Genomic DNA, 13,605 nt, shown 5'->3' on the forward strand with positions numbered 1-13,605 from the left:
GGAGGGCAGGTCTTCCCCTTGTCTGGGCCCTTCCCCACATCCAGCAGGAGGCCTCCAGAAGAATGTTTAACCAAACTGCACCCAGGGGTCCTATTTCTAGTAGTTTCTAAAACAGTGGGACTCCAGCCAGAGCTAGAGGGGGGAGGTACAGGCAGCTTTCCTCCACAAGAGCCCTGGACTCCAGGCTGAGGGAGCCCGTCCCGCGTCACCAGCCCAGCTCGCCTGCCTCACCCCTCCACAGGACACACCCACCCACCCGCCTCACCCCTCCACAGGACACACCCACCCACCCGCCTCACCCCTCGAGGGACAAAGCCAGTCCCCCACCAGCTGGTTCTCGGCCTGTGGCCCTCCTAGGCTGGCTGGATTGGTCTGGGCTCTGATCCTGCGGGTTCAGTACCTCGTGGCCCCCCAACAGCAGCCCCCCTTTCCCTGCCGGCCGGGGGCAGAGGCTGCCTCTCGCTCCTCTCCTCGCTGCATGGCCCCTCTACAGGCCCAGGCTTCTCCTCCCCAGTCTCTCCCTTCCCCTCCCTTTTCCTCTCTGAAAACTTCTGTCTTTGGCCTGGAAATCTATCTTTGAAGTCAGGTTTCTGTATCTTCTCAATGAAGGAATAAAAGTTAAGGCAGACTAGATTACTAACTAGATTAGCATGCTATCTCGAATATGTACTATTTTTACATATATTTAACTTGCAAGGCTAGCAATCTTTCTGAAGAAAGAAAATGCCATTTCTAGAACCTATCTGAATAGGTATTTGGCATTAATTCTGCCCGCCCTGCAGCACGCCAAGGGCTGACATTGTCTGAGGTTCTTGGTTGGGATTAATACGATCTAGTTCCAGACTTGCTTAAAAATCAACAACAAAAAACCCCACATTTTTGTTTTTAAAGCCAAACCTCCCACCCTCAAGTGGTAAAGTCTGGTTGAAACTATGAAGAAAACAAAAGCCAAACTCAGTGTGACATCCGTGTCTAGCGCGTGCGGTTCTGGGGTGCCAAGAAACAGCGTCCCCTGCGTGAAGCCAGGAAGGGAACGGCCTTCGTTTTCCAAACAAGTTTTTAGAACAACCTTTGTAGAGCTAACACAGAGGGTCCAGGGGAAGCCGGCCTGTGACGCTGCGCGAGTCTGGCAGCTCAGGGGAGTGGGCAGCGCGAGACAGGCCCCAGGCGGCGGGCAGGAAGCTGTAAGCACTTTCAGAAACACAACGCCGGGGCCAGGGGGTCCAGGGAGGCCGCCTGCCCTCCGCCTCTGTCCTGCCTGTATGCCACTGACACAGGCAGAGCCATCACACCCTCCCCATGCTGGGAAGCTGGGCTCAAAGGGAAATGGGCACTGTTGAGGGTCAGGAGAACCCAGCTCTGCCAGCGTGGTGGATGACATTCTCTGCCCTGAATCTTGGCCAGGCTGGCGGGGGAGACCCAGGCCAGAGCTGGTTGGGTAACAAACACTCCTGTGCTTGGAGCGCCAACAAGGGCTTGCAGAGGTGGCTTCCTGTCTCGAGCTGGGTTTGTTGTTAGTTCTGTTTGTTTTGGGGTGGGGGAAAGGCAAGGCACTGGCATGCAGAGGTGTGGTTAGGTCCTCCCATGCCTGGGGATGCACCAGACCCCCTGCCCCAAAGCTGACCTGGGGCTTGTTTAGGCAGGAATCACTCTGACTCGTAACAAGCCAGCTGTGGACAGAGGGGCCTAAAGTGTCAGGGACAGGACAAGCCACGCTGGAGGGGACATCTGCCGCCGGACGCTCCAGACACGGAAGCCGGAGCCTCAAGGGAGGAGGGAGGAGAGGGAGGCATCCCGGGCCCTGGACATGAGGCTCGGCCCCTGTTCAAACATCCCAGACACCCGGCCTTGCCAGCCAGGGAGAGCCTGCCAGGACCCGGGACTCACAGACCACACACGATGCCGCGTGGCCCGGCGAATGTGTGCGGGTACGACAGGCCGGGACTCGCACTTACCTGGGGGTCAGAGAAGAGCAGCCCAGTCACCTCATGCTCCACCACAGCTGCGTTCCCAGGGATGTTCCGGGCCAGCACAGGGACTTCCAGATCCATCGCCTAAGGAGACAGAAGGACCGACGGGCAGACTGTCACCTGGAGGGCTCAGTGATAAGAGGGGCTACGCAGGCTCCCCGGGTCCCCTCCCAGCACCTCACAAAACACAGGCCGGCCAAGATGGCCTCACCACCACAAGCCCCCAGTGTGAAGCCACACCCGAGCCGTAGCTGCCTCTTGCCTGCGGGAGCTTGGGAAACGAGACCATCATCGCCTGACTGACACAATCACTGCAGCAGCCCTCTGACAGTGTGCAGCTTTCCTTTCAATTACTGTGGCGGTCAGCTATGGCCCAAGCTGACCCCCGGGGAAGGGGATGCGGCTGTGGAAGACCCACCGCAGACTGTGGAGGCAGACGGTGGCGGAAGAAGATGCCGAATGCAATGAGGGCTGGACATCTACAGGCCAAAGCCGCCTGGGGAAACCTTCTAGAATGTGGCTGCAGTGTGAAGGCTGCCAGGGGCTCACGTGAGATGGGGTTTGGAAATGTGCGATCACCTGCAGAGCAGGTGCAGCGAACCGAGAACCTGGAGCAGGTGATCTGGACGTCAGAGGGCAGGCCGAGGCACCGCTGCTCCTCTGCCTCTGTTTCTCCCTTACCACCCCAGGTCCCATGGATGGAGCCTTCCCGTGGGCACTGTGCGCTCTGTAGCGGGTAGGCCATTCTTAGCCAAGTGGGCGTGGGTTACAGTGATGTTATCTTGTACAGCAGAATGAGGAAGCTCAGCTGCTGGCCACACCCACCGAGCTGCCCAGTGATGACGGTGGCTCCGGTGTAGTAAGCATCTGGGCAGGTGTGAAAATCCTGGGTGAAAACTGTCCAGTGCAGACTCTCACAGAGGGCTGCTTGCATGCAAGTGTGTGTGTGTGTGTGTGTGTCTTAGGCCAGAACTGGGGCTTGAACTCAGCACCCTGAGCTCTTAGTTGGCTTTTTTCACTCAAGGCTAGCACTCTACCACTTAAGACACAGCTCCATTCCAGCTTTCTGGTGGTTTATTGGAGATAAGAGTCTCACTGACTTTCCTGCCCAGGCTGGCTTTGAACCACAATCCTTAGATCTCAGCCTCGAGTAGCTAGGATGACAGGCGTGAGCCACCGGTGCCCAGCAATTCTCTTGTCTGGTGATGGCTTGGGGGGCAGTGTGCGGGTCATCACCACTCATTGTGGGGATCATCGTCTGAACACGGCACACTGAAGTGCCGAGTGCTGCATGCGTCCAGTCACTGGGCCGAGAGCTGTTCGTGGGGGCGGGGGCGGGGGGAAGCAGGGGATGGGGCGCTGCCTAAGCTTTAGAATACAACCCTCCTTTCTTCTGGGTGGCAAAAACTGGCTCCGCTCAGTGTTCTGTGTGCTTTCTGAGAAGCACTAATTAGGAAGACGAGGATGAGAAGATCATTCCTTTTTTTTCAGTACTGGGGTTTGAACTCTGGCCTTGTGTCTGCTACCACTTCAGCCATACCTCCAGCCTTTTTTGCTTTTGTTATTTAAAAAACAATGAGATCTCACATTGATGCCTGAGTGGGCCTGACGCTCCAGTTTACGCTTCCCACACAGACGTGCACCACCACCTTCTGTGAAACGTCTGGTTGACCCGAGGTCTCTTGAACGTTTTCTGCCTGGGTTGGCCTTGAACCACATCCTCTTGAGGTCTGCCTCCCAGATAACAGGGATTACAGGTGTGAGCTACCATGACCAGACTGAAGAGAACCTAATGCTGTCCTCCGCAGTTCTGTGCAGGTGGACGCCCCCGGGCAGCGGCGGCTCAGTCCAGGAACGTGGCCCCTGTGGCCATGCTGGGGGTGACGTGGGGGCCTGTCCGTGAGAAGGGTGTTTTCGCATGGGAGAACAGCCCGTTTGGGAAGATCGAAGGTCGCGAACTTCACAGATGATTGTCACGCGATGGTCCGCACTGGGCATCTGAACGGATTCTAATGAAACCCACTCTCGCCACTCCCTGGAAATCAGCTTCATTCAAAACCCCTCGCCTGGAGGTTATCTTGGACTTTTCAGAAAGAACGAGATGTCAACATTTTAAGGCAGTCGCAACGGTTAGCAGCTGCTTTTCCTTTGAAGTAAACGAGGTTTGACAGCAACTTATCCACAGCAAAATGCTGTGTGTGCTAGTTATAAAATCCTTCACTACATCCCCTCATTAGAAAAAAAATGTGCCTAGATACAAAACAGCATCCAGTAGGTGCTCAATACTGGCGCCGATCAGGGGAGAGAACCAGCCTAGAGCTCAGTGGGGACTGGCTGGGGTGGGGCACGGGGGTGAGGCTCGGGCGCAGGTCGGCGCCCGGCAGCCTTGCCACACTTGAGTCTACCACAGGGGTAGCTTCCGGCATCTCCCTTATGATCTTACTTTGTTCTGGGTTTTTGTTTGGTGAAACGACCAAGGAAAACATCTGTCTTACAGCGCTGGCCAGAGCTCAGGTTTGGGAAGATGACGTTTTCCTCTTTGCCACATTCTCTGGGGCTTGTAAACTCTCCCTCTGCCATTGAATCCAGTGCATTCAGATGGTAGCCAAGGGCATCAAGCAGGCTACAGGTATGGTGGGTCTGGCCAAGAACACAACAGTGGGCACCACACAGAGCGAGCACGGGTGAGCCCTGACCCAAGGCCTCCCCTGCACCGCACAGAGCGAGCACGGGTGAGCCCTGACCCAAGGCCAGAGCGAGCAGGGTGAGCCCTGACCCAAGGCCTCCCCTTCTGCAGTAGGCTCAGCCACGCGTGTGCTGCGCCCCCGCAGGACCCAAGGCCGTCGGTGGGACAGCTGCCTACGCAGGAGCCCGGGGCCAGCCCCTCCGGTCATGGCCTCCCTCAAAGGGAAACCTGCGTTAGTTAGACTCACATCAACAACTACCTAGACAATGTCGTTAGGATGTTCTGCTACAATGTCCTTCCCCAGAGCCCCTGAGAGGGGAGAAGACACGTTAGGGGGTCACCTCAGACAGGGAGAGCTGGGCTGTAACCCGGTACGTGAGTGGACACTGCCCAGCAGAGCCTGACGTAGAGTCCAGGGCAGAACTTCCTTGCTGCAGCCTGCCCCATGCGGCAGCCTGTGCCATACCCGGCTGGACACACACCTCTGGCCAAAGCAGAGGCCATGCTGCTGTCCAGCCCAGCACAGGACGGGGTACACAAGTGTTCCCTCCATCCCCGCTGCATGCACAACAGAGTGGCGAGAAGAGAAATGGGCTCAAGGCAGGCGTTTGGGGGAAAACCTCGCCCCACTTCCTGCCCTGTCCCCTGCCTCCCCGTCCTGGGCCTCACTTCATTCTGGTCCCCACAAAGAGAAGCAGCAGTGAGAACTGAAGCAAGAGTTCCGAGAGAGCCCTCCAAACGTTGGTCATCCTCCTGTCCTTAGAAGACAGAGACCCGACACCCACCAGTCAGCCGCCACGCGGAGCCCGGGCTCACATTCCCGTCCCAACGCTGCGCACCTCCAGGATGGCAGCCGACATGCCCTCGGAGAGGGAGCTGTTCACCAGCGCGAAGCAGTTCTTCATGGCCGCGTGCAGGTCCCCCTGCGACATCTCGCCGACCAGCCGCACCCCGGAGGCCCTGAACCACAGGGAGAGAGCACATGGAGACATGAGGAGAAGCCTCTGAGGCTGCTCTAGAGCAGGCCAGCACAACTGGCTGACTTCAGCGGGGACCGCATGGGGTCCGTGACGGTCCCTGTGCTGGTCTGTGTGAATACGCGCACTGCACTGGCTCCAACACTGGGAGCCCGACGCACTTCAGGGGAGCCCACACCCTGCCCCCCAGAGCTGACAGAGCTGTGACCCAGCTGGGTCACGCTTCCCACCAGGCAGGAGCTTCTTCCCATGTTCCTGCCTGTCCCTGCCCCTGCCGCCTCCATCTTGTTGGACGCACACCCTCTGACCCAGCAGGCTGAGCTGTGCAACGTGGGCATCTGCACTGTGAACGTGGCAGACCCCGACTCGCACACAGGGCGAGACCCCCTCTGAGGAGGGTGGCACGCAGGGGCACCGGGAGGCAGCCCCACGGGCAGGCTCAATGGAGGGTGCAGCCTTCTTGCCCTGTCCTGTCTCCCGCCCCGCGATGGATGAAGTCCTGTGACCAGATGCCTGTCACAGGACAGGAGACATAGGCCAGGGTGCCAGGTTGGGGACTGAAGCAGCCCAGGGCCCTGAAGGCTCAGCCCACCCCAGTCCGCCATTAAACTGCTCTCAGATTTGTCTTGGGAGATAGGATCTGGTGATGTAATCCAGGCAGGACCAAAACATTCCATTCCCCAGCCTCAGGGCTGGGATATAGCCGGTGCCACCAGGCCCAGATCAGACTGTCTTAAATGAGCAATTAAACATCAACTCATCCAACCCAGTGCTACGGAGTCTTGGTTTTTTTCTGGCAGGAGAATGCAGTTTCTAACCAATACACTGACAAACTGATCTTGAAAGGCTCCAGCCAAAGACAAGGCAGCTCCATCCTTCCAAACCCTGTGGGATGGGAAAGACTTAAAAGTCTTTTCAGTATGTGCCAGTGTAACCCATGAAGACGTATACCCCGCCGTGGTTTCCCCTGCGTTCCGGCTGGCCCTGCGGTGGGCCAGCGTCTACACAGTGCAGCTGTCACCTCCAGGCTGAGCCATGGGGCAGGGCGGGACTGCAAGGCTCGGGAGAGGCCCGGGCACCATGAAGAGCCTCCGTGAGGAGCCTCGCGGGCTTCCTCTCCCCTCACCTCTTCACTCGGGCTTTTACTTCTCTTGTGAACTCTGGATCCACCTGGAAGGAGACAGAGAAAGACCTGAGGGGTCGGTAGCAGAGCCCCAGTCTCCAGAGAATTAAACCTAAGGGCTGCGGAGCCGAGTCCACACCCAGATCCCACAGATGGGGGTGCCTGGGTTTGTTCCACGGGGCTGGTGGTGTCAGGAGTGCTCACACCGCGTGTGGCTGGGCAGGCTGCATCACACTCGAGGCACAAGGCTGTGCGGGGCTTGGAACTCAGCCCTGGAGAGATGTTTGGAGGGAAGAAGGCCCAGCGTGAGTGGGCAGGGCGCTGTTTTCCAGTCACTCAGGACACTCTGGGCTAAAAGCCCTTTGCACACACTAACTTCTTTGTGGAAACGCCTTCATCTCCTTTGACTCAGGAAGACACAGCTCAGAGAGATGGTTTCTCACACTGCTAGAAAGGTGCTGGCCCAGTCTTCACATCCAGGCAGTCTGACTCCAGAGAGTCAAGCTCATAAAACCGGTTTCTGCTGTGGAATGCCTATGGAATACCTATTTGCTCTATGGTCCAGTCTCTCCAGGCACGTCACCCTGTCCTCCCGGGTACAGACAACGTCCCCTCACAGACGCCCTCCATTGACTGTCCTCCCATGAGATCCAGCAGCAGGGGACCTCTGCACCCCTATCCCCTGCCCGGACCCCGGGAGGTGCTTGGCGCACAGTTCTGTGCCTGGGAATCTATGCGGATGGACAGGATAGTCTGTTCATTCCCCAGTTCTGATCACTTCTGTTCAAGGTACCGGGAGCCTCCGAGTTAATTCCATGATCACTGGGCACCCCAGGACGAGCAGTAAACAGTCCAATAAAAACATAACTTGCTCTACACATTAATTTTCACATTAATAATTTACTCCTGATCATTTTAGCTTAACAACCTCCTCCCCTTGATTGATTAGCATGCTTCTGCACTCATAATTAACTCTTCGGGGAAAGATCATTTGCCAGGGAATCAAATCAAAACCCCTAAGGCCTCTGAAATACCCAGCGCCTGAACTGAAGTTTCGCTTAAGTTCTAACAGCCTCTCGGGACAGAACTTCACACTGCACTGTGTTCTCTGGGTTTACTTTCCACCTGAGTTCATTTTCAAATCTCTTAGTGAAGCCAAGCGAAACAAAATGCATGACGAAGAGAAAAGGAAGGGCAGACAGATACTCAGTTAATGAAAGCACACGCTATGAAAATTTTAGTGGCCAAAGCACTGTGAACAGCAGGGGCGGTCTTCAGTTCTTCCTGAGTCATTTACTTCCCAGGAGAAATATATTGTCCTGGTTCTGGGGCTTAGGGGAAACAACCTTTGATATAAGAAGCTACCAGGGGAGTTACAAGGCTTCCATGCCCACACTGACCATCCCCAGGTGCTCCTCAGCACCAGAAAAGGCCAAGCAAGGTGCCCTGGGGCAGGAGCTGTGCATTTCTCTGAAATGGGAAACTGGAGATCAAAGGGACTCTCCTGGAAATCCAAACGCCAGGTGTCTGCAGACAAGGCAGGGCCTCGGCAAGTTGGAGCAGAGAGAGAACGTTGCTCTAGCAGTTGCTTTTCTCCCCTAATATCAGCGAGATGCTGCCTGAGAGCCAGGCTCTAGAGCTTCACAGCCCACGGCAAGGCAGGAGCTGTGTCTTACCCCAGCTTTACAGATGGAGACACTGAGGCCCTGCCAGCTGAGCCACGAGCATCTGGGCACTGAACCTTGAGTGTGCGCAGGCACGCATCCCCACCACGTGGCCAGAAAAGGCTCCTCTCACAAGACGGGAGCCCAGCGTTCCGAGAAGCTCACTACGGAACTGAACAAGCTCACAAAGCAAGCATCCACGGTTTTAAAATAATCCAGAACATTGTTGTGCTAATTTGTAAATGGTTGCAGAGTAGACTGCTTGAAACACTTTACATGTGTGCATAAAGAGAGGATAATGACAACCATTAAAATTGTAAAAAAAAAAAAAAAAGTAACGAATGAGGAGGACAGAAAAGAGAAACTGTGGGGGTGAATGTGGTCTGTACACATATGGTCATAACACAGTGAGACCCTTTTGTATAATCAACTTATAGTAATAAAAGAGGAAATAAGATACTGAAGCCAATGATGTAAATGCTGCAATTAAAGAGCAGAGTGATGGTCGTCAGGACAGGTAACACCTAAGAGGCAGGTCTGCCTCTGGCTGAGCCGTGGAGGTTACAGCTGTGTCAGGAGACAGGCGCTGAGCTCAGCCCCGCACCTCCCAGAAACACCTGCGGTCCCTGGGGATTGAGGCGGTGGTAACCCAAGGGGGCTGGTGCAGTCTGGGCCCAGACCGCAGCAGGTGTGTTCTTCTCGCTGGGACACATCCAGGGGCCTGAAACACTTGCTGTGCAGTGTGCACTTTCAAAAGGAAGCAGATGTGAAGACACACAGAGAGGCACAGAGAAGCAGAGGTGTGGGATGCACAGGGCACGGCACAGATAACAGAAACCATGACCAAGGAGCACGGGGCCATCGCCGGCTCTCGGTCCTCGTCATCCATCCTCCGGCCCGACTCAGCCAGTCTTCCTGCCCCTCGCCTTTTACCAGCTGGGTACAATCTTCACTGCACTTTTTCCAGTTCCCAGGAGGGGAAGCACAGGGTCCAAACTTAACGTCACTGTATTCCCAGTGACTGATTTGGAAAAACATCCAACCCTGCTGTTTGATTCTCAATGAAAGTAGACAGCCTACTCATGACCATGATTTTAACTTGCTTTGACCAGTGAGTAGCCACTTCACCCACCCCGTCAGCGCCTGACTTCCTCTGGGGTCTTCCTCACTCCCAGCTGCAGAGAGGCAGCCGAAGGTGGACTGCCCTGGTCCCTGGGCATCCGCACTGGTCCCCGGGCGTCCGCACTGGTCCCCGGGCATCCTCATTGGTCCCCGGGCGTCCGCACTGGTCCCCGGGCATCCTCATTGGTCCCCGGGCATCCGCACTGGTCCCCGGGCGTCCGCACTGGTCCCCGGGCATCCTCATTGGTCCCCGGGCATCCGCACTGGTCCCCGGGCATCCTCATTGGTCCCCGGGCATCCCGCACTGGTCCCCGGGTGTCCGCACTGGTCCCCGGGCGTCCGCACTGGTCCCCGGGTGTCCGCACTGGTCCCCGGGCATCTGCACTGGTCCCCGGGCATCTGCACTGGTCCCCGGTGTCCGCACTGGTCCCCGGGCATCCTCATTGGTCCCCGGGTGTCCCGCACTGGTCCCCGGGCGTCCGCACTGGTCCCCGGGCATCTGCACTGGTCCCCGGTGTCCGCACTGGTCCCCGGGCGTCCGCACTGGTCCCCGGGTGTCTGCATTGGTCCCCGGGCGTCCGCACTGGTCCCCGGGTGTCCGCACTGGTCTCCAGGCGTCCGCACTGGTCTCCGGGAGTCTGCACTGGTCCCCGGGCGTCCGCACTGGTCCCCGGGCATCCGCACTGGTCTCCGGGCATCCGCACTGGTCCCCGGGCGTCCACACTGGTCCCCGGGCGTCTGCATTGGTCCCCGGTGTCCGCACTGGTCCCCAGGTGTCCGCACTGGTGTCCGGGCATCCGCACTGGTCCCCGGGCATCCACACTGGTCCCCGGGCGTCTGCACTGGTCCCCGGGCGTCTGCACTGGTCCCCGGGCGTCTGCACTGGTCCCCGGGCGTCTGCACTGGTCCCCGGGCGTCCGCACTGGTCCCCCGGGCGTCCGCACTGGTCCCCGGGCGTCCGCACTGGTCCCCCGGGCGTCCGCACTGGTCCCCGGGCATTCACACTGGTCCCCAGGCGTCCGCACTGGTCCTCGGGCATTCACACTGGTCCCCGGGCGTTCACACTGGTCCTCGGGCGTCCACACTGGTCCCCGGGCGTCCCGTACTGGTCCCTGGGCATCTGCACTGGTCGCCGGGCATCCACACTGGTCCCCCTGCTGTGTGGCACTGCCCTGCCAGGCATCCTGCATGGAGATGTGTGGCTCTTGGGCTTCCAGCCATCCCTCGGTGAGCGCCTTCTCCAGGTGTCTTGCTGACACGCGGCGGGGTGCTCTCTGGTGCATGCAGCCCAGACATGTGACGGAGTCGCGGTGGTGTCTGCCGGGTCTCCAGTGGCACAGGACTCCAGTACTGCCCTGCACTGCCATACCTCCCCACCCACAGCTGGTGCCATTCACTGCCCATGGGCGCCCGAGTCAGCGTGATTTTACACCCACAGCTGGGTGCCATTCACTGCCCATGCGCGCCTGAGTCAGCGTGATTTTACACCCACAGCTGGGTGCCCCGTCACGGCCCGTGGGCGCCCGAGTCAGCGTGATTTTACACCCACAGCTGGGTACCCCGTCATGGCCCGTGGGCGCCCGAGTCAGCGTGATTTTACACCCACAGCTGGGTGCCCCGTCACTGCCCGTGGGCGCCCCAAGTCAGCGTGATCTCACAGCACAGCTCAGGCAGTGAGCTGGGAAAGCCACGCCCCGCAGAACGCCCCACTCACCCCTTCAGTGCCCACTGAGCCCCAGCTCTCAGTGAGGGAAGAGGCGTGCGCTCCCGTCACCGCTGGGCGCAGGGTTTAACCCAATGGGCGCCATTCTCACTCAAGTGAGAAGCACACACAAAGAATACAGTTGGCTAGAGAGTAACACAACCAATTTAGAAAACAGTCATGGCCTGTGGACTTACCTCAGGGCCAACAATCACCAGGTAAACACCGGGCTCCTCCTCATGCCATTCTTGAAAAGGAGAAAACAAAACTTCTAAAGTGGGTTTTTAAAACTTTAAAAATGTATCTGGGAAAACAGCTAAGTTTCACATAAATTATTCTATAACGTAAACTATCTCAATCATTATGGCTTCATCCCTGTTATTAGCCAATATAAGTTGTACTTATTTGGAATTTAAATATTTGACACTTTACACTATTAAATGATATTTCCCCCCCCTAGAATGTGACACATTATCTGGATTTCTAATACACTACACTGCCACTGAAACCTAATCTGGGCTCCGGGACAGATAAACAGGAGTACATGCCATCAGTTTAAGCTACAAAGCCAGATCACAGGCATATCTGGACAGGAATGTGTATGCGATATTTCCAGATAAAACTCTTTCAGCCTTATAAGTTGTGTGCGATTTTTATGATGTCCTCCAGACCTAAAGGACACACAGGCAAGCGGAAAACAACACTGAAATTACATGCTGAGATATTATTAATCCAATAAATTATCTTTTTGGTTGTTTCCACAGCAACAATCTAGAAGTCCCGCTCTGGTGTAAGCTTGAAGCCCTGAAAACGGACAATGACACTGCCAGCCATCTCTAAACAGAATCCAGCAGTGAGGAGGGGTGGACCATACCAGAAAATGCGTCCACCAAGAACAGAGGGTCTTTCACTTGCCGAAGTCCGCAGATCAGGAGGAAAACCCGCAGGTTGTCAGCGCTTTGGTTGATCTCTGTCACAAAAGAGGAGAGGACACACTAGCGGGGGGGATCCCGCAGGCCCTCACCGCACGAGGCCACCAGCGGTGGCACAGCACCACCGCGGGAGAACCCCGGCTCCCTAACAGAACTTTCTTCTCCTAGCAGGCACCCCGACCCGCCAACTGTGAATCGGGTTCCTCCTGGGAGGGCACACCCGAGCTCTGCCCAGCCTGTGAAGTCCACGCTGCTGCTGTGAAGATGAGGAGGGAGGAGGCCAGGAACAGACCACCAGCCATGCGGGCGATGCAAGCCAGAGGCCCCGGGGGTACCTGCACACAGTACCAGCGGGGAGCAACATCTTCTTGACGAGAGTGGCTTATGTATTCATGTACTTGAGAATTCAGGTATGCATGCCTACATGAACATGTGTCCGGAGGTATCCAGTCACCAAGCAGGACACCTCACCCAGCTGGTTTTGATTTGTCCATTATATCTCTTTGTCTCTGGAAAAAGTTTTCTTTCTGTTTCTCTCCCCCCACTTTCTCTTCTGTCCTCTCTAGCTCTTTCTTTTTCCCTCCTTCCCACCCTCCCCTCCTCTCTCTTTCTCTTTCCCTCTCTGTCCAGAAAGGCTTACCTGGCCACACAGTGAGGTGTGAGGAGTAGCTTAGAATATTCACTCCTGACAACTCTTTCCACTGGTAAGTGGGGCTGCCAGCTCTACCCCTGGCCTCAGGGCTGACCCGGGACCTGCACTCTGACCCTCACTGGTGGGGCCTGTCGGGCCTGTGTGTGAGCTCAGAGCACGTGTGCAGCAGGCAGGCCCTGCCCGTGGAACCTCAGAGCAACAAAACTGTCCACTCCACATCACTGGCCTCAGAGCAACAAAACTGTCCACTCCACATCACTGGCTAAGTTTTGGAGCCATTGTTTTAAGCCAGTAAATCTCCTGGTGGTTGTTTAGACCTCCACAGGCAACTGGCTCAATGGTGGTTATTAATACACGTGACACATGCTCATCTAAAACTTCAGAATCCACAATCGGTGTCATTGGCCATAAAAAGAAGCAAGTTCAAGATGGTCTTGCCCAGGATAAGCCTTTAATGCAAACAGCCTCCTTTCCTTTTGCTTCTGTAAATCTTGAGTAAAAATTTAATTACTCTGTCTGATTATAATAAGGTACAGTGACACCAGATAATCTTAAAAACCAATACCCAATTTGCTCTGTAGAAAACCTTTACTGCTGAGATATCCCTCATAGCACCACACACACACACATACACACACACACATACACACACCACACACACATACACACACCACACACACACACACCACACACACACACACATACACACACCACACACACACACACCACACACACACACACCACACACACACACCACACACACACACACACCACACA

General features: G+C 56.3%; 1 protein-coding gene across 1 annotated transcript in view; it reads right to left on the bottom strand.

The window, feature by feature from the left end:
* The window catches only part of Glt1d1 (glycosyltransferase 1 domain containing 1), a 54,836-nt gene that overhangs the window by 5,639 nt on the left and 35,592 nt on the right, over positions 1–13,605 (bottom strand). Inside the window, exons 7-11 of the mRNA XM_013023199.1 lie at positions 12,119–12,214; positions 11,442–11,491; positions 6,760–6,803; positions 5,496–5,616; positions 1,956–2,054 (exon numbers count right to left, since the gene is read on the bottom strand). Coding sequence (XP_012878653.1) covers positions 1,956–2,054; positions 5,496–5,616; positions 6,760–6,803; positions 11,442–11,491; positions 12,119–12,214 — 410 coding nt within the window. The remainder of the gene's footprint in view (positions 1–1,955; positions 2,055–5,495; positions 5,617–6,759; positions 6,804–11,441; positions 11,492–12,118; positions 12,215–13,605) is intronic.

The sequence above is a fragment of the Dipodomys ordii genome, unplaced genomic scaffold (genome assembly GCF_000151885.1).
Source record: "Dipodomys ordii isolate 6190 unplaced genomic scaffold, Dord_2.0 Scaffold66, whole genome shotgun sequence".
In the NCBI taxonomy this organism is placed as follows: domain Eukaryota; kingdom Metazoa; phylum Chordata; class Mammalia; order Rodentia; family Heteromyidae; genus Dipodomys; species Dipodomys ordii.